This window comes from Cryptomeria japonica, chromosome 8 (genome assembly GCF_030272615.1).
Source record: "Cryptomeria japonica chromosome 8, Sugi_1.0, whole genome shotgun sequence".
NCBI lineage: Eukaryota > Viridiplantae > Streptophyta > Pinopsida > Cupressales > Cupressaceae > Cryptomeria > Cryptomeria japonica.
Genome location: NC_081412.1, coordinates 30293817 through 30318738, shown reverse-complemented (window position 1 = coordinate 30318738; position 24922 = coordinate 30293817). Strand labels below are relative to the sequence as shown.

The 24922-nt window shown below is 37.1% G+C and overlaps 1 protein-coding gene across 9 annotated transcripts in view; it reads right to left on the bottom strand.

Moving 5' to 3' along the window:
* The window catches only part of LOC131034612 (uncharacterized), a 68156-nt gene extending 54383 nt beyond the window's left edge, over nucleotides 1-13773 (bottom strand). For 3 of the 9 annotated variants that reach the window (XM_057966149.2, XM_057966152.2, XM_057966155.2), the window contains exons 1-3: nucleotides 13146-13771; nucleotides 6967-7148; nucleotides 6267-6344 (exon numbers count right to left, since the gene is read on the bottom strand). In XM_057966149.2, the coding sequence (XP_057822132.2) occupies nucleotides 6267-6344; nucleotides 6967-7148; nucleotides 13146-13602 (717 nt within the window). In that variant the 5' untranslated portion in view covers nucleotides 13603-13771. Of the gene's footprint in view, nucleotides 1-6266; nucleotides 6345-6966; nucleotides 7149-13145 lie in introns of all 9 variants that reach the window. The other 6 variants (XM_057966154.2, XM_057966156.2, XM_057966157.2 and 3 more) reach the window with 5 other exon arrangements.
* Nucleotides 13774-24922: the final 11149 nt, after the last annotated feature.

Genomic DNA, 24922 nt, shown 5'->3' with positions numbered 1-24922 from the left:
TAAGATGATTGGAGATGTCTACCACTGTCCCGAGCTTGGTCGGCCACTCTGTAAATCTTGCATTTCCTGATGAAGTCTAAAGGCAATCTGGAATGCATCTTTCTTTTTACTTCAAGAGCATCTGAGAGATTCATCACAAAGTCTTCTATCTAAAACTCATGCTTATATTTCCTACCGACTGTCTCCTCTATATACCCATAAGGATCAAATCTCTCTCTCAAGGCAAAGAATGAAAATGAATATAAAGCTAACTCCTTCTCTGCATCATCCATGGCTAGAGCATTAGGACATACCTCAACTGAATTCCCTAATATGATAGGCACAGGAACTCCATTTCCATGTCCGTGTCTGAATGCCTTCGCATAAGCTGCCAACTGTCTAGTTACCTCAAGTAACACTATTCTGTCTGTCAGATATCTTGGCAACATGTAGGGAGGTGAAGGACATCCATGAACTCTAATATATGTAAATTTCGGAAATTGGATAAACCAAGCACCGTACCTCTTTACAAGCTCTTGTGCATCCTGAGATAGCCTATTGTGAATCCCTCCTTGCAATGTCCTGGTGATGTTCATCGTGAAGGTATCATTGACTAACTTGTAGTTACTTCCTGGCGGATGATGCAAGTGAACATAGGAATCACAAACTCTGACCTTGCCGGGCCCTCTTCCGATCACTCCTCTGTGAGGTAGTCCTGCATATTCAAAGCTCCTAATCAAGGCATATATGATGTATGAACTCATGTGGAAGGACTTGGTAGCCTTCAGTCTCCTTAACTGTACGTCCAAGCAATGGCTAATCATTCTAGCCCAATGAATTGTTCCTTTTCCCTGAACTATCACTTGGATGAAGTAGAACATCCACTTCTCAAAATAGAAGGCTTGAGGAGCTCCTGTGACTCGGTTGAATAGTGTTATCAAATCTCTGTACTCCTCCTGGAAGTCGATCCTATGTGGTGTGTTTGGAATCTTGCTCAAGCGAGGACGACTCTTGAGTAACCAGTTCTTATTGATGATGTTTAGGCAAGTGTCTGGATCATCTTCGTACATGGACCTAGCTCCTTCTAGGCTCTTGTAGATCATATCCCTGTGCTCCGAAAGATGGAAAGCCTCACTTATAGCCTCCTCTGAAAGGTAAGCCAAAGTGTTTCCCTCCTTAGACACGATCGATCTGGACTGTGGATCATAATGGCGAGCACACTCAATCATCAAGTCATGGCACTGGATTGCGGGAGGGAAGCCGGCTGCCTTAATGATGCCACTTTCAATTATCCTCCTGGCGACAGGTGATGGCTTGCCAATGTAAGGGACCTCTCGAAACTTCTTCACACTGAAGTTTCCCAAGTTGGTATCTCCAATGTTGCTCCACTTCGACACGATCTTGGTCTCCAATTCTTCATTCTTTTGATCTTCCTTCATGAGAGCTGGACGACTGGTGGATGCTCCTGCTTTCGGGGTCGCCATTGTAACACCTACACAACATTTCATAATAAGTAATAGATTTTGCAATGTAGAAATATAGATTAGATTAAAGATTGAATTTAGGAAACTTCATGATAAGTCTTTGAGTTATCATTTCCTAAATACGATTGAGCTTACTGGAAATTCAAATTTTCAAAATTCAAAATTCAAGACTGAGACTAGGACGATTTTAAAATTCAAAATTTAGACAAGGAAGACTTCGCCATACCTCACTTTGAGAGCTAACTCTAAGAGAAGACGCAAAATTAAGGAAATTTGCCTAGGTAAAATGAATATTGAAGTCTTCAACGTGGTCCTCTAGCAAAATACGTCTCTTTTATTAACTTCACCACCTTGAGGGCAAATTCACTCCACTTCTAACCAAATTCGCACTCTCTCTTGGATTAAAATTCGCACTTCCTTATTCGCCTCCCCAAATCGCATATAACAATGATTAAATGATGGTTTAAACATGCTCACATACCTTCATTATATAGGCGCTCACCTCTTTACTTGCCCATAGGCTGACTTCTGAAAATAAGCAAATAATAACAAAATTTAAACAAAAAGGAGGCCGACTTCTATAAAATAAAATCCCAAGCGCTCTCTTTTATTTAATTTAATGATTAATTAATTAAATGCCTTTGCAATTAATAATTTCGATTTTTTAAAAGGCTAAATTAATCATTAAATGCCTCATGCGCTATTTTTAAATGCTAATTCAATTAAATATTTCAAGTTTTATCGATTTTTAGCATTTAATGCATTTCGAAAATATTGGCGCCTAATCATGGGAGGATTTTGGAACATTAACAATATCGCTCTGGTCCCTGGGAGAGGGACAGGAGCGCCTTAGCATTTTGGTCTTGTATTTTTCGCTTCTTACGTTCAAAGTCACTTCCTTCACGTCCAAACTAGCATTTTAATTGGGAACCTTGAGCTTGATCTATTCAATTTTTGAATGAATGCCTCTTTGAGCCATTTTCGCCCTGGTCCCTGACAGAGGGACAGGAGCGATTTTTGCTTTTCTTCCTTGGTCTTCGTTTTTTACATCATCAAATCAATTTGCGAGGTAAGGAATGATCATCCTTGTTTGTCTTGCGCATGTTTAACTCGTCCTTTGTAAAACAAACTCGATATTCAATTGATTTTCGCCCTGGTCCCTTGGTGAGGGACAGGAGTGAACTTTGTATTTGAGCTCAAAATTGTTGACTTTCGACGTTAGCTCCTTGTTCATCATCTTTCTAAAGACATATTCGACCTTGTGTAACCTTGCCTTGATATGATTTTTGAAGGAAATGACTGATTCTCTTAAAATCGCTTTGGTCCTTGACTGAAGGACAGGAGCGAACTTTAGTCCATGGCGCAAATCCTCAATCATATTGATATCAAATTGTCTTCAAGGCGTAAAATGTTATCACTTGCCCCATCTTGAATGTATAAAACGAAAGTGGCTTCTTAGAATTAGGCACACTTGGATATTTCGCTCTGGTCCCTTGGAGAGGGACAGGAGCGTCTTGACCATTTCCATCACTTTTTCGTGGTCTTTGTAACTTCACTTTTCTTCGAAGCATCTCCAACATCTTCGCCACCTTGTGCCTTGGCTTGGATTCACCAAACTTGGAAGGGAAGTCTTGATAATCTATATTTCGCCCTGGTCCCTGGGAGAGGGACAGGAGCGATTTGGCAATTATAGGCTCAATCATTCTTTGCCAGCGTTTAAAACTATCTTCAATGGATTCATTATGCTTCCCCCACTCATCTCTAACATGGAACTTGTTCTAACTTTGTGGGAAATTTTGCCTCATGAGGAAATCGCTCTGGTCCCTTGGAGACGGACAGGAGCGTCTAGGACAAAATAGGTTTCACTTGCTCTTTGCAATCTTCGAAATTATCTTCAATAGAGTGGTTACGCCTTCCTTTATTTGCCTCAAACTTAAAACTCACTTCACCTTTGCCAAAAACTTGTCCTTTAAGAAAATCGCTCTGGTCCCTGGGAGAGGGACAGGAGCGCCTTGACTTCTTGGGTCGATTTTTCCATGGTGGCCCATTCAAGTTATATTCAATGGATAAAACACACTTTCCTTGTTCTTCTCGAATCATGAAATCGTTCAAATCTTGCAAGGATAAGGCGATCTGGGATTTCAAGCTCCGGTCCTTCAGTGAGGGACAGGAGCGATTTTGTCATTCTGGCATATTTCCTTGTTTGCAAATTACTTCAAATTATATTCAATGGACAAAACGTGTCCTCCTTGATCTCTTCCAATCCAAAAATTATCTTGGTCCTGCAAAGACACTGCAATTTTAAGAAACAAGCTCCGGTCCTTCAGTGAGGGACAGGAGCGATTTTTGTCCTTAAGGCCAAATGTTCAACTTTTCATTGCAAACGACTAAGTGTGGGTGCTTCATCATGTTGATTTCATCCCTTATTGCGTCCTTGATGCTTTAATTTGATCAACTAAGACCAAAAATGCCCTAAGTAAGCCATTTCGCCCTGGTCCCTGGCTGAGGGACAGGAGCGATTTGACCTTAAACCTTGAAAAACTTGTCATTTTTGAGTTCAAAAATCTTCAAAATCCTCAATCCATGTTCAACTGCATCTCCTGGCGATCCTGCACAAGACAAATGAAACAAGTTAATAACCAAGATGCATAAAAATACCAATTTCGCCCTGGTCCCTGACAGAGGGACAGGAGCGATTTTACCTTTATAGGCCAAAATATCGAGAATTTAGGCTCTCAGTCACTTCACAAGGCAAAATTAGGTTATCCCCAAGGCCAGGAATCAATTATCAGAATTTCCAAAATTTGGTCAAAATTCACCCGGACAAAATCTCATAATTCCATCATTAACACTTAGGCAAAACTTGGACTTGCTTTCACAATTCCGACTGGACCTAGACGGACAAACCTGACATCTTGACAAATTCACCCTACTTCAAAATTGCAATCCACAGGAGGATGCTCAATAATCATTCAAAATTGGACTAGACTCCGGCTTAAAAACATCAAAAAATGAAAACCCTAAGGCTTAACCCTAGTCCAGACGACTCACTCACTTACCCAAAACCCTAAAAGCAAAGAGAAGAACAGGCAAAACCAAGCAAAAAGAGGGGGTCCCCATTTAAATGGGGCAATGTGTGAAATGGTCACAACAGATCCCTACTCTCATTTTTATTTTCTCTATAACTCTACGCTATTAAAATGACTTTAAATTAAAAAATAGTAGGTTCTCTCCTTTTAACATTTTTTAAAAAACTGTTTGCTTATTTTGTCCAATTTTTTGATAAAATCTAATACTTTTGGTTTGTCGATTTTTTCGTCCAAAAGATTTTTGCTACTATGGTTAAATCATGGCTTGTGGTTCTTGCCACCAAGGTTCAAATCCCTACTGGGGTGTTATTGCTTAGTGTTTAAATTGAGGATGAGGTTCCCTGTTTGTGGCCTCAACGTTTCATAGCTCCAGTCAAAAGCATTTACCACCAAAAAAGAATTGAATCATATAAATAAATGAAATTAATTATAAAGAATTATTATATTTATACTACCAAATATTTAAAGATCATTGAATTCTTTTATGAATTAATTTTGAAACACTATAAATATAGGTTTATGTTCTATGTATTATTTGAACATATTTTATTTAATTCCATATAGATTTATATTTGAATTTATAATTTATAAAACTTTGAAGCATATTATAAATCAAAACTAGGTTAATCTTCACCATATAGGTGTTAATGGCTGTTGCTTTGTGCTTCACTCCCACCGGACAGCAACTACATCAGCATACAGTTTTAGATCAGCAACTACAATGGCATACATAGGTTTACAGCAGCATACAGATTTACACCAGCATCATCTACAGTAGTATCACTTACACAGTATCCTACAATGTCAAGAACCATTGCTGTTTTTCCTATTTCTCTTCTTTCTCACAGACATGCAAGATTTTGTCTTGCTTCAAGTTCCTGGTAAACTTTTTAACTTGACCGGTGATTCTGGCACGACACACCCTCCAGCCTCATGTGAAAGGCTTTTGACCCAGAGTTATGAACCAATGAGGTCACAAACAGGGGACCTCATCCCCATTTATCAAAGCTGAGGTTCAAACCCGCAAGCACATTAGATCAGCAAAAGCACAAGCCTGAAATCACAATGGCCCAGCAGGGGCTTGAACCTTGGTGACCACAACAACAACACCACATAACCAACACACTATGGGAAAAAACCCATTTTGTCTTGCTTTTATTAATCATTATTAGGTTTTTTAATTTTTTTCATCAACATTAGGATTTTCCAGTCAACGTTCGATTATAGAAAGTTTTATAAACATAGTCAGTGTTACATTTAAAAAAAAAAACTTGTAAAAGTAAAGTGATCTAGACAGAACCAGATCAGTCCAGTCGGTCCAAAAAAAATTAGGACCAAACTGGATTTGGCAACATTTAGGACCATAATTAGCATGCAAGTACTATCTAATTTTATTCAAATATAAAGGTATCATGTGGGACCCGCAAGTACTATCTAATTTTATTCAAATATAAAGGTATCATGTGGGACCTCACAACCAAATAGTTCCAATAGTCAAACAAGAAAGAAGGCTAAAATTCTAGCCCTTAACTATTATTAATTATCTTCTATTTACATAAATCCTTCAACAAAGAAAAATCAATCATCCTCTGAATAAAATGATAATCCATAAATTCTGTCACATCATTCTAACTTCCCAAGCCTAGATACAACTTGCCAATGCACATTGTCTATCTCAACAAAAACATTACAAAATGAAATCCCCAGCCCTAACCTGGATTCCATGCTGTGGTTGTACAACAGCCAAGGCTATCATACAGTTTGGACACTTCACAACCTTTCCAAAAGGTACCTGCAACACATTTCCTTATTAAGTAAAATACCTTGAATCTATATTATGCTTTTTCTAAGTATTTCGGGGAGATTATATTTGATTGTGAAAGTACTTTGGCTTACTGTTAATGCTGAACTACACATTTAAGTTTTTAACTCTTCTCGGACTGTCACTCCCATAAATTTTAAAACACAACAAAAAGATGTTCTATTTAATAAAGCAATCTTAACTGATGTCATTAGTACCAGGAAAAAAAAAAGAGATTATTATAAAAGTGTAGTTGCATGGCTCCAAGAAGACCAACTCCAATGAACTTCAAAAGTTAAATAATGTCAAGGGCCCCACAGCACTAGCTAGCACTGCTCTGAATCACCCATAAGTTCATCTTTTTAAGAGACAAACAAAAAGCACAGGAAGTGGCACACACAAATAGGCTATAAAGAGTAATATGGCCATTAAATATAAGATTAAACAACAAACAATATATTTTTCCTCATTCAAGAAAGCCTTGATACCTGCCAATGTACAAAACTAAGGATATAACAACCAAGTTATGTCATGAGAAATTCTTCAATGTTACGCACTAAAAGAAACCTAAAACATTTTAGTAATTTCCTAAAATAAAAATCTTCATAGATACCTCATTTCCTGGAGGAGCACCAATACGGGAGATATCTTTAATAGTTTGAATGGCATCTGAAACCCGTAAAGATGCAGCCAGTCCTCGCACTAGCGTTGTATAAGTAGTCACGTCAGGCTGCGCCCATCTCCATCTCTGAGTGGAAGAATCTCTAAGATTGCCTTCTACAGAAAACATGCCAACTATATGAATGAGTTAAATTTATGCCCAAAGAAAATATTGTGTGACAGCCTCAATTAATCAATTAAAAAATTAAAAGCATTAACAAGTTATAGCACAATTTCTACAGCAGCTTAATCACGTAATGCTTCAGTATATTGTGTTTTATATTCCTAATAATGCTGGCCAAACTTCCTAGAAGTTGCCATATTCCACACATCTTCAGAAAATTCAAATTTGAAAATGATTGTGTCAATGCAAGAATGAAACCTAGCAATCACAATTGCACTGTCGAATGACAAGGTTAACCACATCAAGCTTCAATGTATCATGTTCCGTATTCCTAATTATGCCCACTAATCTTCCTAGCAGTTGCCATATTCCACAAATCTTCAGAAAATTCACGTTTGAAAATGATTGTGTCAGTGCATGAATGAAAGGTAGCAAATCACAATCGCATGCTCGAATGACAAGGTTTTCATGAAACTGCATATATCAAACTACTCTTTTGATACTAATTATTAATCTGAAGTCAACAACCTCAATGCATCATCGAATCTTCTGTTACAGGTGAAATGCCACAAAGAAATTTATACAGATCAAATTGGTACATTGATCCCAGAAAAACGATACTAAGCACCTGCTTGAGAAAAAGTTTCATTCTGCTCCACAAGGTGATTATCAACTTGAATAAAGAACAAGAAAAAAGTAATCTACTTTGAGGCCTACATATTCATAAAATTAGCAGGATATATTGTCAAGTTTCTATGCATTAACAAAAAATACAAATAAAACAAGTTAAACAACAATGTATAGAACAACTGCAACATAAAAAGAACTGCATGCCATAGAATACAGAACCCATTTATGTTGCAGTGTTTACCTGTCAAACTCAAATGCACCCATTAAATCTTGACCATCTCAAATGTACTTCATCAAACCTGTGTCATGCGAGAATGTACCTCATAATCACCACATGTCTACTGCAGTTATGGGATGACTTATTGCAGTAAAGAAAAATTGAACCCAGGTTACACTCTTATGAGTTCCCCACATTATCATTACACAACAAACCCTTGGAAAAGTATATTCAAACTTAGATCAATAAAATTATACTTCTACAAAAGCCATAATAAATAGCCATTAACATAAGCAGAACAGAGAAACCATGATTAGATTCAAGATAAATTTCTGGGGACTGTAGGATTCCTAAATTCATGTCTTGTGAAGAAAAAGAAAAAATAATAGCTAAATAGGAAGTTGTAATTCTCTATGAAATGGTGCCAATGGTTTAACAAATGCTATGCTACTTGTATGTTTTCTATCCTTGCCATTGACTCTCCACAAGGATTCCTAATGTCATCAATGCTTTGACAAGAGGATCCTTTATTGCCTTATATCTATATTATTATAGGCATAGTAACTTGGAGATAAGAGACGAGAGTTCAACTAGGTTTTGAATGAACTACACTTATATAAATACCCTATATATATTAATTTCAGAATTTTCAAGTTCATGTTTCATATATATTTCATACAGTTTACTAGCAAAGTTACTACCATGGCTTATCTCTTAATCTATTGATAAAACTTCTGTACAAATATACATCTTAATCCTTCTTATTAGTACCAACTGGGATTTGACAAGCAAATTTTCTGCTAAATAGACTCATAAATTTTCATGCAAAAAATTAGACAATGACATGTTTACTAGTGTTTTTCTTTTGTTGTCTTATCTATTTTCAACCAGTTATCAGCATTTGAGGAAAACTCTATGTTACATGAGGACACTTCCCAAGGTCTTTTCCAGGCATCCCTGTCCCCGACATGTTTTGTGGACACAGGGACCCTTTGGAAATGTCCTAGGTCCCTGGCCAGAACAGAAACAACCAGGAGGCAAGAGGTGAGGCCATCTCCAAGACAGCCAGAGACATCTTTTGCGTCCCTCAACTGTCCAAAGGACGGCCAGACATCTCTAGATGGCCAGGCAGTTGGGAAGAAACTAACTTGATCTCTTTGTTCTGAATATGCTTTGCAATTGCATGGACTAAGCACAGACTGGATTCTTTATCTGTTTGATGGTGCTTTGACGTCACATTTCAATGCTGTTGGTACAGATTGTCTGAGATTTTCATCTTCAAATGTAAATTAGTTTCTGTGGTTAACAGATCATAATACCATTGTAGATCCAAAAAGTCATTCTAAATTGTAGCCTGAAAGCATATCTTAAGTAGATATCGAATAATTCTCTGAACCTGCTTAATCCACACTTGTGTAACCATTCAACTTAAAATCATTTTTCTTCTCAAATAATTGTCCAAATTAAAGGTACATCTGATATATCTGAGAACTTATTTGTCTTGATTCCAGAGCATTATCTTCATTGTAAATGTACATATAGCGTAGTATTTCCTTTACAACTTAGTTTACAAAGTAAAGTACAGCAGTTTCAGCAGAACATAATTTTATAATAGAATATAATAGCAACGACAAATTGGCTATGCATCTAAATAACAGAAATAAATAGCAATCGATTGACATAGTTTGATCTTGCTTGATGCTCTCCTAACAGGGAATGAGTTTACTTACATGAAAGGTTACCATTAATGGTTGCAACCCCTGATAACATCTTTTCAGTAAGATAGCATACTTAATTATAATATGTTATTTAAATTTATCAGGTTTAGTATATTTGGCGCTCAACTGTATAAAAGTGCAGCCAAGCACCCTTTCAGCTGCTACGGCTACCCCCCACCCTTAAAATAGATATGTGCCCATTCTGTAGTTGTTGCCTTTGAGCATTTTGCTTCACTCATTATAGATGCACATTGGCAATGAAAACAATAAGACTTTGTTAATTTGTGTGTTCAGTCTCAAGTGAATTCTCAATACAATTCTAATGTTATGTAATATGGTTCTATAGTGAACATGTTGTAATCATGTATGCCTTGTGATATGGTTCTATAGTGAATATGATGTATGCCTTATAATAATATGGTTCTATAGCGAATATGATGTATGCCTTGTAATATGAATAATTTAAATTTCTTGAATTTTTAAATTTTCCCATGACATTAATTGTCATCCCCTTCTGTCCCAGAAAAAAAAAAGACCTCCCATCCCCTTCCATCCCGAAAACATGTTCTTGTGTTTCCTACTGCCCTGTCGTGGAAACCCTGTAAAACATAGTGAAAAAAAAATGTAATTTATATTATATATCTTATAAACTTTGGAAAGACAATTCCCAATTTAAGTCTCCTAATTACTAGAGACGTCACCATAAACGTCTCCAAGAGAGGGTTCAATATCTGATATGATACGTGTACAAGAAATTAGGGTATAAGCCTCTGTGTAACAATGAATTTAGCAAAGGTATTAGAAAGGATTCTAGAGTTTGAGAGCCACCAATACTGTTGGCAGTTCCATCAGGGTTGATTAGCGGCCCATGACTGACAGTGAACAATTTAAAAGGCAAAACCCCAAAGAGCTGCATTGAATTTGACTTAAACTTCCCCTGGGTGGTAGAAGCAGCACCTACTCATTAAAAGTTTAAACGCATCGATCATAACCCACTTACACCCAATTTGAATACCAAGAAGAATGAAGTTTTAATAGGGCCAAATGAAGATAATCACTTTGGATGAAGTCATGCAGGGCATTAATGCTATAGGAGATTGATGGATTCTGTCCCATCAATCTATTGGTAGTAAGGTTGACAGGAGTGCCTCAAAGAGTGATAAACTTGATGATATAATGAACAAACTGTAGTCAACACCTATGATGTCCTGGCATCTAATTATATACCCACTAAAACTAACAGTAGTGTCATCTTTCCACTTATAAAAAATGTATAATGAAAAAATCAGTTGAGTCAAGCTGCATGCCAATCAATAGTTATCACAGATCATCTTGCACATTGTTTAAGGTGGTGGTGTTGTCTGGTTCTAATCTAAATCTGTGTCAATACCGCCATTATAATAGAGTTTTTCAAATAGCCCAGAGACTAAACACAGTAACTCTCATCAATGATAGATTAGACATTGGCATCTTTGTTATTTGTCTGAGGTGACTCATACTCATGTTCAATCAGTGGCACCTTTACCTTTTTGATAATTTTATATTTTAATTTATCAAAACAATACTTGACCAGCTGGTGAAGAAAATCTTAAATTTTGTACCAAACAAATGTCATTAATGTGACACTACCCTGTCCTCTAACGTGTGTATACAGAGGTAGTTCTTTTGAGCCTCTATCCTTCTCTACATTTTACATCCTTAAGGGTACATCCACCAAGCACCATAAATAAGAAAGTTTTCTGAACTGCTAGGAATCACATGGTATCAAGCACGAGATTCTATGAGCACGTGCATTACTTCCAGGCCATGCTAGAACGCAAGCACCTTAGAAGCTAAGCACACTGTGTGTTTCATCCCAGAATTTCACAAAATAACCACTGAAACACTACTCAAAAAATGTGTTGGAAACTTGTGCCTATCAACCTTTGAAGCACATTCTGTCCTACTCAAATTACAAAGAAATTTTTAAAATATCAGTTACCCCAACACATCAAAGATTTTGGTTTAAATGTTTTTGAGGCCTCCTCAAAAATATTCCTTCAACTCAGCTTACCAAGTATTAAAAAAAAATTCAGTTCTGTCCCGATCTCTTTACAGTTCAAACTAGCCTTTAGTTCCAAAAACACAATGTCCATGTTTATGCACTTATATACCAAGCACATTCTCACAAAAGACCAGTCATAGTGAGACCTTCAATATGTAAAACCCGTATTTCTTATTCAAATTGGCACTGCACACTTCCAGAGAAGGGAAGGAGAATTAGGAAAAATACTATATAAATGTCCATGAACAACGAGATTAGGCCAACTTGACTCAAAAGAGGTAGCTTACCATGGCTAAACAGCAATACTGAAAGGAAAGTCCAACAACCAAAAATAATGAAAGTTAAATTAGAACTAGAAAAGCGATAAAATCAAATAAATTGAAGGTACATCCTAATTAATTCAGTATACACAGAACTTGTAATATAAAAACAATATTAAATGAAGCTACTTTGTCAAAGATCCATGGTAGTGCAAAAACCCACCAGCCAATGTAAGATCTTCCTTTCAAATCATATCCTATCTAATCTTCCAAAATAGTATCAAAGTAAAGGTTGATATTTACCTTCGGAGACACTAGGACCTTGACTGTAGTTAGGTTTGATAAAAAGTGTTGGCAATCCACACTCTTAAAGAATTCATAATAAAAGATTTATAATGAAATAGGGAAGTAGTTTAATAGAATTGCAGGGCACTTTCTTAGGAGCATTCCTGAAACTGACAAAATTATTGAGGGAAAGAAACTTTACATTTATTTTCACAAAGATCATTCAAATCCCCTAGCACCTACACTATGTGAAGGTGGCTTACAGTGGAAGGACACCCAAGCACTAATAGCCTAGTACTCATATCACGTTAAGGTGGCTTACAGAGGCAGGACACCCAAGCACAGATGTTAATTCACAATTAATGCAGTCATGTGCCCTTTGTGATGTCCTAATTACTCTTCGCAGGAAAAATAGACTGAAAGACATGTAAGAATTGGGTTTGTCCATAATCGGTCTGGGCCTGGTGATGTTCCAAGTACGGGAAGTAAAAACAAGGCTAATGATCCTCAATAATGAAATACAAACCACATTGGGCCGGGTAATGTCTCAATTACTCTGCGCGAAAAAAATCAAATGTGAGGATTGGTAGTCCTCGTACCGTAACAGGTGTACACAAGGTGATGTCCCAAGGAAAAAAGCTAATGAGCCTCAAAAATAAAACAGAAACCAGCTTGGGCCGGTTGATGTCCCAATTACTCTTTGCTGTAGGAAAAACCAATAAATACGAGCATTGAGAGTCGCCATAACCGGTCTGGACTCGGTGATTTCCCAATTACCCATGGGATAAAATATTCGTGTGACACTCAACATAAAACAAAGCATTAACGAGTTTGCTTAATTATTTTTTTAATACCTCCTAATTTTCTCTCCAGCGTCTTCTGAATCAAATTGCAGCGCATGGCCTGCAATATAGAGAAGGCCAAATCCACATTATTCCGCGCGAGCGCCGCACTAATGATGGCCGCACAGTCCTCGCCGCTAATAACCCCGCCGCCAATTCCCTCAAATTTCTCCTCAAAAATATGCAGAACTTCTTCAGCATCTTTGGCCACCGACACTTTTCTCAAAAAATCGTCCTCATTCTGCAATACAGACTGCTTGGAAAGGGTGTTCGATTCTTGCGAGATTCGAACCTCGGTCTCCTTGCTTTCATAGCTCTCTTTCCCGGCAGCTCGTAACTTTGGGGTTTTATACAGTATTGAGAATTTTAAGGTTTTGTAGGTAGCTGCGGATCTGGGAGAGGCATTAGATATGAGAAGAATTGCAGATGTGGGTATTACCGAGGAAATATTGCTTCTGATAAAGGCCATTACAAGGAAGTCTCATTTCACAGTGACTCTGGATTTCGAATTTGAAGGTGATAATTTTCTGATTGTAAAGGAGTGTGTGGACAAGAACAGAGAAACAACGCGATTGAATTAATTATTTTTTGTTATCCTCTATCGACTGTGCTCATCAGATCCTATGGGAAACGTTATCTGAACTTTAGCTTTTTTTCCTTTAACCTTTTTATACCTTTTACGTGGAGAAAATTTTTTAACCGTTAGGCCACCCACGTGGCTTGGAATCTATTTTATGGGACGGAAGTTTTGATAAGAATAGAATAGAATATAAGGATTTTAATTTCAGCAGATTTAGTTTATTTAGATTTTTATAATGTTTGATTTTTATTATTTATTTTTTTATTTTGAGAGGGGAATAAATTTTTAAGGATAATTGGAATTTTAAATATTACATTTTCAAATTTGTAATTGTTGTTTTTAGGGTGAGATTCAAATTTTTTATGAACAAATCTAAGAAGGATCTTTTGTTTAGAAAATAGGTTAAATTAATTTAATAGAAATTATATTACCATATTTAATTAAGTTTCTGAAAAACAAAATAGTTCACAAATGTGTGTTTAGTTATTAGCAAATGTAAGAAGGAGAGACAAATTTATAGTCTTATAGTTTCTAAATCCAATGCAGATAAGGATAAGGTATAAAACCAAAAAGTGAGGGATTGCTTATCTAAGCATCCATATTTGTGAGAATGAGGAAAAAACTTGTAATCCCATGAATGTGCAACTCACCTTCCTCGCTTAACTTAAGTGATTAAAAAATAATTAATTGAATGACCTTAAATAGCATGTGCAATGTTAATAACGCTCTTGAGTGAAACTTAAGGAGATGATAAAACAAGCAAAGATAGAAGGATGGGTCCTAGCAAGAAAATCGCGTTGGATATCCATGTACAAACAAACTCTCATAAATAAGGAAAAGCAGAGAAATGAAAGGAATAAAACTCCTCCCAAAAGAGAGAAAAGGGGGACTAAGAAGAAACTCAAACGAAGACACCTACCACATCCCAAGAAAGCTCCAAATGAAGGAAACTTGCTTTTGATGAAGATTTTGGTGTAGATACTTTCAATCTACTTTAATGTCAAACATTGTTGAAGATCAATGATGTGAATATGATTCAACTTCAGGATATAGTGCATATGTATCTCAATGTTGTTGGTCTATTGGTGATTAATTAGATTCTATGATATTTTTATTACACTATAGTTATGAGAAAAATGACTATACAATTTTGAAATAGAATGCTAAACTCAATTAAAATATGATGAAGCAAATGGCATTAATAGTAGCATTAATGGCTCGTTAAGACTCCAAGAGACTATGCCCATGACATATATAATGCCAGACCTAGTATAAGTAAAGTGTATGAGACTCCCAACTAATTGGCAACACAAAGTAGTGTCCCCCACAATGAAGTCCAATAAGCCTTAGGTTTAATAGTTGACAAAAATGGAGTCAAATTTGGCTTACTATGAGCCGTGTGAAATATAGAGAGCATATAATGTGCATAGTTTGGTAGTGCAATGAAGATAGTATAGAGATGATTGGATAATTTCAGTCCCCAAGAAGTAATGTAAAAGACACAAGTCTAACAGTAAAAAAATCATGAAGAATTTTTTTTTTGCTTGAATGATGGATGAGTGACTCCATATGATCAACAAGTTATCAACATATAGAACTGGAAATGTGAGTCTCAACCTATTGCAAAATATGAACATTTAGATTCGAGTGACATCGAATGAACCCAAATGATAGAAGGAAGGGGTCGAATACTAGGCTTAAGGGACCTATTTGGGACCATGGAGAGACTTCTAAATTTAGTAAAGAAGTGAGGAATCATAAATGAACCCCTATGGTTCCTCCATGTCAATTTTCTCCTAAAAATCATTATGAAAAAATGCACTTTTCGCATCCATATAATGAACTTCTCGATGGTGGGTTGAAGCTATAATAAGAAGAAGTCAAATGGAATTCATTGTGAAAACTAGTGCACAATTTTTAGACGAAAATCCTAGGAACTTGGGGGAATCCTTTAGCAACCAAGAAAGCCTTATGCCTATCAACTATCTCATTTGCTATAAAAAAATTTCAATAAATCCACTTGCAATGAGAAAGTTTCTCTTCCCTTTGGAAGGGGAACTAAATACCAAGTGCAATTTTTTCATAAGAATTGAATTGTTCATGCATAGTAATATCCTAATTAAGGATCCCAAAAGCTTCCTGAAATGATTATGAATCAAAATATGAGGCAATGAAGAGATGTGGAGCTTGCTAAAATTGTGGTTGTGTTATCTAGTTTCTAAAACATCCCCAGTGCAATCACCTACTAATTGTAATTTTTGGTTAGCCCAAAATGGTCAAGTGGTTGTGGAATTTGGAGTATTTAGAATATACTCTAAATGATGACTTGGTGTGGAAAGTGATAACACTTTATCATTGTTGTTATCATCAAAAGTGGGGGAACCAGACTCTTCCTCAAGACTAGGAGGATTAAAATCATTTAAAGAAATACCATCATGTTGAAGTTCTCCAAAGTTATGAAGGATAGAGAATAAAAACTTGAAGATTTATTTTCAAAACAAACACTCCTCTTTATGAAAAACTCATGAGTGGTGAGATAGAGAAATATGTGGCCTTTGACACCATCTAGGTATCCAATAAATTTGCAAGGCTTGCTCTATGGATCTATGACTTTATGGTGCAGGAGCACCTAGGACCTAGGCTAGTACCGATTTCTCAATTTTGGCTTGTACTGACCCTAGCCAAGTCAGTTAGTGAATAAGGACTCTAGGAGGGTCCAAGAGTTAGTGTTTAGAGTCGATGTAGGCCTAGGTTGAGTTCATTCTTCTTAGGTTTACATTTTGTGCATAAATAGTGGTTTGAGTAGGTAGTTGACCTTCTTGATGGTCAAAAGTGTCAAAACTTGGTATAGGAATTAGTGAGGGTTAAATTAGTCTTAGACATGTGTTAAAATTCATGAGTGATGACTTAGAATAGGCCTCATAGGTTGAGAAGGCCAAAAAGTGAAAAGTGCAAAGTTGCAAAAAGTTGTCATGACAACTTTTGTCCTAATTTGATTAGCGATGGAGTTGGGGATTGGCCAACGCCCTAGAAAGAATCCACACATGGTAAATGCTATAATAACCCTCTCTTGCATGGTTACCAAGGTTGGAGACTTGGTTTTGTAAGTTCAACAATCTGAAACTACTCATTTTCAGACTAGTTAGCAGCATTTTGGCTTGTTTTGTTCATTTTTGTAAATGCAAATGGATTGAATGCATTAATCCATAAATGGATTGAGTTTCTTAGGTGTGTTACAGATTTGTTAGTTCCATTTCAATCTTTGTAGATAGTTTACATTAGTGTTTTCTTGTTTTGGTTTGCACACAGCCAGTTTTGGCTTGTATATAGCAATTTTATGTAAAATGGTTGCCCCATGAATTCCACACGTGCTACCATCATGGCCTGTTGGGACATGAAGGGAAACCACTTGTACAATGTACATATGCAGGGACAAGTGCTGGAGATTATTTTCAATATGACTGTCACCTTGTTCTAGGCGAGTCTAGGAGCAACCCGGCTAGAGGAAACATGGTGAAATTGATGTGCAAAGTGTAGGGGTGAATGCCAAAACACCATCCAAGATTTTGGATGGGTCCATGAATTTGGGAAAGAGTTTTCAATGCAAGGAGAAGCCTTGACAAAATCATTTGTTTCCTAAACACCAACTTGACCAGTCACTGTCGGCTAGAAGGCCTAGAAACCCTTCAAAACCCTCATTTTGGGGTTAGCATATTGTACGGTGGAGTAAAGAGAAAAAACCACAAAAATCACTTGAGGATAGGTGTATCTTTGAAGAAAATCCAAACTTTCTATGGGGTCTTTTGGACCATTTTCCTCCAAGCCCTAGAAAATCGGATTTTGGAGGCCGAATAGGGCTAATTCCTTGTAGCCCTTTTCTAGGCAAAATGGTGAAATCGGTAAGGAGGGAAAAGATTACAAATCTCAAATGGACCCAAAAGGCATTAAAAACATGTTACTAGCCACCTCCACACCTCTACATCAACTCACAATAGTAGGAGGTCAATTTGACAAGTTGAAGCCAAGAAAGCCATAATTGAGCACATGGGAAGCATTGTAACTTGGTAGGGTTCCTAGCTAAAACACTTGAAGAAAACACCTTGGAATGGTTAAGAAGAAAGCCCCAGAAGATATTGAGAAGGACTTGGAGGTCTAGAATGCAATTAGGCCTCGAGAGTTGGTGGAATTGAGCAACACCAACTAGGTGAAGTGTTGAGCAAACTAGGTGAACCCCTATCAAATTGGTATCAGAGCCTATAAGATTTGGGCTAGGTGAGTAGATGTCCTCAGTGGAATCTGTAGGAGATAACAAAATGGTGACCAATGCAGAGCTGGAAAAGAAAGTGGATGATTGGGAGGAAGAAAATAGACTCCTGAAGGAGAAATTGCTTGAATTGGAGAGTAAGCTTGGTGAGATTGAAACCAAGGCAGATGAAGTGTTGGCAAAGGTTGAAGGAGTAGAAGGGAAGGGTAAAGAGCTATCAGAGATTGACAAAGTACCTGAACCTGACCCTGTCCTAGAACAAGAAGCTTTCCTGAAGGCATTGAAGGCCTTAAGTGGTAAATCACTAGAAGGATTGCCATTGTTCACTGGTAATATGGAGGCAAAAGTAGTCCTATAATGGATAGAAGGTATGGAGAACTATTTTGAATGTGAAGGCATAACTAAAGTCCAGAGAGTCAAAGTGGCCAAGTCAAGGGTGAGAGGAGTTGCTCTCACATGGTGGAAATTTGTGCAAGATGAGAGGAAGGAAATGGGCAAAGCACCCATCTCTTCTTGGAAAGGGATGTTAGTCAAAATCAAAGAAGTCTATCTCCCTGATGACTATGAAGTGAAAATTCATAGGAAGAGGCAAAACTTAAGACAAAAAGACCTTGATGTTGGTAGCTATATGGAAGAGTTTCACAAACTTAGCCTTAGATCTCATGCAGTGGAAGAGGAGAGTCTCAAGGTTGCTAGGTACCTAAATGGTCTACAGTGGAACATCCAAGAAGAAATTAGTTTAATGAGCCCAAAAATAGTCCATCAAACCTATCAACTTGCCCTTAAAGTAGAGGAAAAGACAATAGACTTCATTCCCGGAGCATCCTTGCCTAATAAGGCAGCTTATAAGATGACTCACCAACAAAATGTTCAGATTGCCAAGCAAATCCAAGAGCTCTTAGACCAAGGCCTAATTAGGAAAAGCATTAGCCCTTGTGTTGTCCCTACTGTATTAGCCCCAAAGAAAGGTGGTACTTGGAGATTGTGTACTTGGAGATTCTAGAGCCATAAATAGGATCACCATCAGATATAGGTTCCATGTTCCTATAATAGAAGACCTAATGGATTGTTTAGGGGAAGCCAAGTACTTTACCAAGATTGACCTGAAAAGTGGATATCACCAAATTAGGATTAAGGAAGGTGATGTGTGCAAAACTGCATTTAAGACTACTGAGGATCTTTATGAGTGGCTTGTAATGCCATTTGGCTTATCCAATGCTCCAAGCACCTTCATGAGACTCATGAATGAGGTGATGAAGGACTTCATAGGTAAATTTGTGGTGGTATACCTAGATGATATTCTCATTTTCAGTAAGGATAGGGCTGATCATATTAGTCATTTGCAAGATGTATTACAAAGATTGTATGATGAAAATCTAACCATGAACTTGGACAAGTGTGAATTTGTTAAGGAGTTGGTTTACCTTGGATTTGTGTTATCCCAAGGGAGCCTCAAGGTGGATCCCAGCAAGGTTGAAGCCATAGTAAATTGGCCTACTCCTAAGTCAGTAACAAAGGTGAGAAGCTTCCATGAACTAGCTCAGTACTACAAGAAGTTCATTAGGAAATTCAGTGCAATATGTGCACCAATGTTAGACACCATTAGAGGTGGAATGAAGGAAAATTTTCAGTGGGGTGAAGAAGCAAAAAAAGGTTTTGAAACCTTGAAGGAGAAGATAGCTACTCAACTAGTGCTAGTGTTGCCTAGTTTTGAAAAACTTTTCATAGTGGAATGTGATGCAAGCAATGTTGCAGTAGGTGTTATCCTAAGCCAAGAAGAAAGACTAGAAACCTTCCATAGTGAGAAGCTAAGTGATGCAAAGAGGAAATACTCCTCTTATGATCTTGAGTTATATGCTTTAGTGCGGGCTTTGAGGAAGTGGAGACACTATCTCCTCCCTAAAGAATTTGTAGTCTATACGGACAACCAAACATTGAGTTTCCTAAACTCACAGGAAAAACTCAGTCATAAACACATGAAATGGGTGGAGTACATGCAGGCCTACACATTCACAATTAAGCACAAGAAAGGGTAGTTAAACCGGGTAGTTGATGCATTAAGCAGGAGACTTTGGATAGTCCAAGAAATCCAATTAAGGAGCATAGGTGTTGACAGTTTTAAAGGCTTGTACCCGAAGGATGAAGACTTCTCAAATGCCTACAAGGTGTGTAAGGAGTATCCAAATCACTTCCATAGTAAGTATTTTGATTTTACTTTGCAAAATGGACTATTGTTTAAAGGTGGGCAACTTTGTGTGCCTAGAGGCTCAATGAGAGAAAATCTCATACAAGAGAAGCATAATGGCAGCCTTAGTGGACATTTTCGGGTCAATAAGACTCAAGAGTTGGTTCAGAGGTATTATTATTGGCCAAGGATGAATCAAGATGTGAAAAAGTATGTGGAGACTTGCATAGTTTGCCAAAAGGCCAAAGGTACTTCTACAAATGCCGGTTTATACCAACCTCTTCCCATACCAAGTAGACCATGGGAATGCATTAGTATGGACTTTGTAGTAGGTTTACCAAGGACAAAGTAGGGACATGACAAAATTTATGTCATTGTGGACAGATTTAGCAAAATGGCTCACTTTGTGCCTTGCAAGACTACTCATGATGCATGCCAAATAGCTCATTTGTTCTTCAAAGAGGTAGTAAGGATACATGGTTTACCCATGAGCATTGTTTTAGATAGGGACTCAAAGTTCATGAGTCATTTTTGGAAGACACTTTGGCAAAAGCTTGGCACCAACCTCTCTTTTGGATCAGCCTACCATCCTCAAATAGATGGGTAAACCGAAGTGGTGAATAGAAGCTTGGGAAACTTATTAAGGTGCCTTACTAAGGAATATGGTCATACATGGGATCAAGTACTCTCACAAGCTGAATATGCATATAATGACACCATGAATAGGAATACCGGCAAGATCCCTTTTGAAGTGGTCTATGGTGTGCACCCAAGAGGTATTTTTAAGTTGAGAGACTTAGGAAGTGCAACATCAAGAAGTGGATATGCAGAAGACTTTTCTCAATCAATGAAGGAGGTTCGTGAATCAGTCAAGCAAGCATTGATAGAAAACAGAAGCAAACTCAAGCAAAAAGTTGATGAAAGAAGGAAGAACCTATAATTTCAAGTGGGAGATCTTTTCATGGTACACCTAAACAAATCAAGGCTACACCAAGGAGTTCCTAACAAGTTGCAAATGAGAAGGATAGTTCCATGTGCCATTCTAGCCAAGTATGGAGAAAATGCATACAAGGTGGATCTACCTAGCGACATAGGATTGTCACCGGTTTTCAACGTAGCAGACTTAGTTTCCTACAAGGGACCAATTCAAGGTTCAGATTGTAGTCACTCAGAGGTATTAGATGATGTGAACAACCTTCAATTACCATCCAAACCAAGTCCAAAGGCCGAGAAGGTGTTGAGTTCAAGGATCGCCAAGAAGACAAGGCATCAAGCCTATTGGGAGCACCTAATCAAATGCAAGGGTATGGATGATGTTGAAGCTACATGGGTTCTTGAGACAGAGTTTAAGAAGCTAGGAATTGATCAGAATCTGATTTCCAAGGAGGTGAAGTGGTTTTCTTTTGTTTGGGAGAATGGTGCAGGAGTACCTAGGACTTAGGCTAGTACTGATTTCTCAATTTTGGCTTGTACTAACCCTAGCCAAGTCAATTAGTGAATAAGGACTCCAAGAGGGTCCAAGAGTTAATGTTTAGAGTCAATGTAGGCCTAGGTTGAGTTCATTCTTCTTAGGTTTTCATTTTGTGCATATATAGTGGTTTGAGTAGGTAGTTGACCTTCTTGATGGTCAAAAGTGTCAAAACTTGGTATAGGCATTAGTGAGGGTTAAATTAGTCTTAGAAATGTGTTGAAAGTCATGAGTGATGACTTATAATAGGTCTCATAGGTTGAGAAGGCCAAAAAGTGAAAAAGTGCAAAGTTGCAAAAAGTTGTCATGGCAACTTTTGTCCTAATTTGATTAGCGATGGAGTTAGGGATTGTCCAACGCCCTAGAAAGACTCCACACATGGGAAATTCTATAATAAACCTCTCTTTCATGGTTACCAAGGTTGGAGACTTGGTTTTGTAAGTTCAACAATATGAAACTACTCATTTTCAGACTAGTTGGCAACATTTTGGCTTATTTTGTTCATTTTTGTAAATGCAAATGGATTGAATCCATTAATCCAACAATGGATTGAGTTTCTTTGGTGTTTTACAGAGTTGTTAGTTCCATTTCAATCTTTTTAGATAGTTTACATTAGTGTTTTCTTGTTTTGGTTTGCACACAACCAGTTTTGGCTTGTATATAGCAGTTTTATGTAAAATGGTTGCCGCATGAATTCCACACATGCTACCATCACAGCCTATTGGGAAATGAAGGGAGACTAATTGTATAGTGTACATATGCAGGGAAAAATTCTGGAGATGATTTTCAATATGACTGTCACCTTGTTCTAGGTGAGTCTAGGAGCAACCCGGCTAGAGGAAACATGGTGAAATTGATGTGCAAAGTGTAGGGGTGAATGCCAAACCACCATCCAAGATTTTGGAGGGGTCCATGACATTGGGACAGAGTTTCCAATGCAAGGAGAATACTTGAAAAAATCCTTTGTTTCCCAAACGCCAACTTGACGAGTCACTTCCGGCTAGAAGGCCCAGAAACCCTTCAAAACCCTCATTTTGGGGTTAGCATATTGTATGGTGGAGTAAGGAGCCAAAACCACAAAAATAACTTGAGTTTAGGTGTATCTTTGAAGAAAATCCAAACTTTCTAGGGTCTCTTTTGGACTATTTTCCTCCAAGCCCTAGAAAACTGGATTTTGGAGGCCTAATAGGGCTAATTCCTTGTAGCCCTTTTCTAGGCAAAATGGTGAAATCGGTAAGGAGGGAAAAGATTGAAAACCTAAAATGGACCCAAAAGGAATTCAAAACATGTTAGTAGCCACCTCCATAACTTTTCATCAACTCACAACAATAGGAGGTCAATTTGACAAGTTGAAGCCAAGAAAGCCATAATTGAGCACATGGGAAGCATTGTAACTTGGTAGGGTTCCTAGCTAAAACACTTGAAGAAAACACCTTGGAATGGTTAAGAAGAAAGAGATAGAAGAGATTGAGAAGGAATTTTAGTTCTATAATGCAATTAGGTGTAGAGAGTTGGTTGAATTGAGCAACACCAACTAGGTGAAGTGTTGAGCAAACTAGGTGAACCCCTATCAGTTTAAGACTAATCCAACCTTGAAAATAAGCTACCCCTTTCATAGCTTGGTGAGGAACCTGATTATATATATAACACACATAATTAACAACCTCTACCAAACTTGTACACAATGAAAAGGATTTAGGAAAAAATAAAGAGCTAGACCAATGAAATGAATCTCACACCTTTCTCTTCATCATATCTATTTTTGAGTAAAAGGAGAATGAATGTGCACCCAAATAAGCTTGAGAAACATTTAATTGGAACCAAGGCTCATCTTAATGTGTTATTTGTGTTGATAGTGGAGTGTGGATGTTTCTCAAACTTATAACATAACTTTGCAATGGAGAGTATTCTTGATTTTGCCTTGGAGAGGATTGGATTTATAGATTTATTGGATGGTAGATGGATGTATGAGATTTTATCTAAATATCAATGATGGAGGATTCATGGGAGATTAGGGTTGATGAGATTTTTTCAAATGGTATCACAAAATTGATGGATTTGGGAGAGGAGAGGATTCATGAATGATCAAGGGTTAAGGTTTATCTAACCAAATTGAAGTGTGGAGATTGATTCCTCTTACACATGTATGATAGGGTGCATGGGGAAGAGGGACCAAGGACAAGTGTCCTCTCGCACATGTGAGGACACCTTGGGAAGAGAATTTTAGAAAAGTGTCCTCTCACACATATGTGAGTACACCTTGGGAAGAAAAGTTTGGATGTGTCCTCTCACATGTATGAGGATATTTTGGGAAGATAAAAGGAGACATGTGAATCCTCTCCCATGTGAGAGATATTACATGGGGATAAGGAATAGAGATATGAGACTTTTCGCACATGTATGAGAGTTACATAGGCTAAATGGAGAATAAGAATTGTTTTACCAAATGGATGGTCAAGATTTTGTTGTAGCTATTTAGGGTAATTAGGATTAGGGGTGATTAATTATACTAAGGTATATGCAGGGAATTATCTTAGATAATTAATTCATTTCATCTATTAATCAAAATTGATTTGGAAAATAGAGTTTAAAATGATGGCTTTATTTAATTATTGTGGGTTAAGACTATAAGATTGAACTTAATTAAATAAATATAAATTTGTTTAAATTAAAGGTGAAGATTAAGGGACAACATATATATTATTTAAATAAATTATTATTTATATATTTCTTAGGATAAGATAATGTTGAGCATGGTTAGGTGTGGACAATATTAGGTTTCTACATTTTATACTCTTTAAGATGGTGTTGTTACTAGACAAAGTAATTTAAATTCAAATAATAATAAATCACACTAGCTAGAAAGGGATGAGACTAGTGATGTGATGCCCTGGAAATCATTGAAAGGATGGGAGTGATGATGAGGAAGGAGGTTAGTATGCCCCTTCAGGAGGATAGGTGAGTTCTTGAAAAGAACATGGGTGTGCTCTCAAAGTGGATAGGAGTGAAGGATTGAATATATAAGAAGACACAAAGAGAGGAAAAGTGTTGGATTTGTTTCCTCAATTCTAAAAATCCTAAGGATCACATACAATCAAACACATCACAACAAAAAGAGAAAAATTAAAGCTATATAGGCTAAGAGCTATTGATAAAAAAAAAATGAATTATTATGAATGTGCAAACCTCGCTAAATATGAATGATATAATAACAAATCCTACAAAAGGATAAAAACCCCTAGAGAAAGCATAGGTGAGGATAAAAATAGATCATGACATGTGACCTTATCAT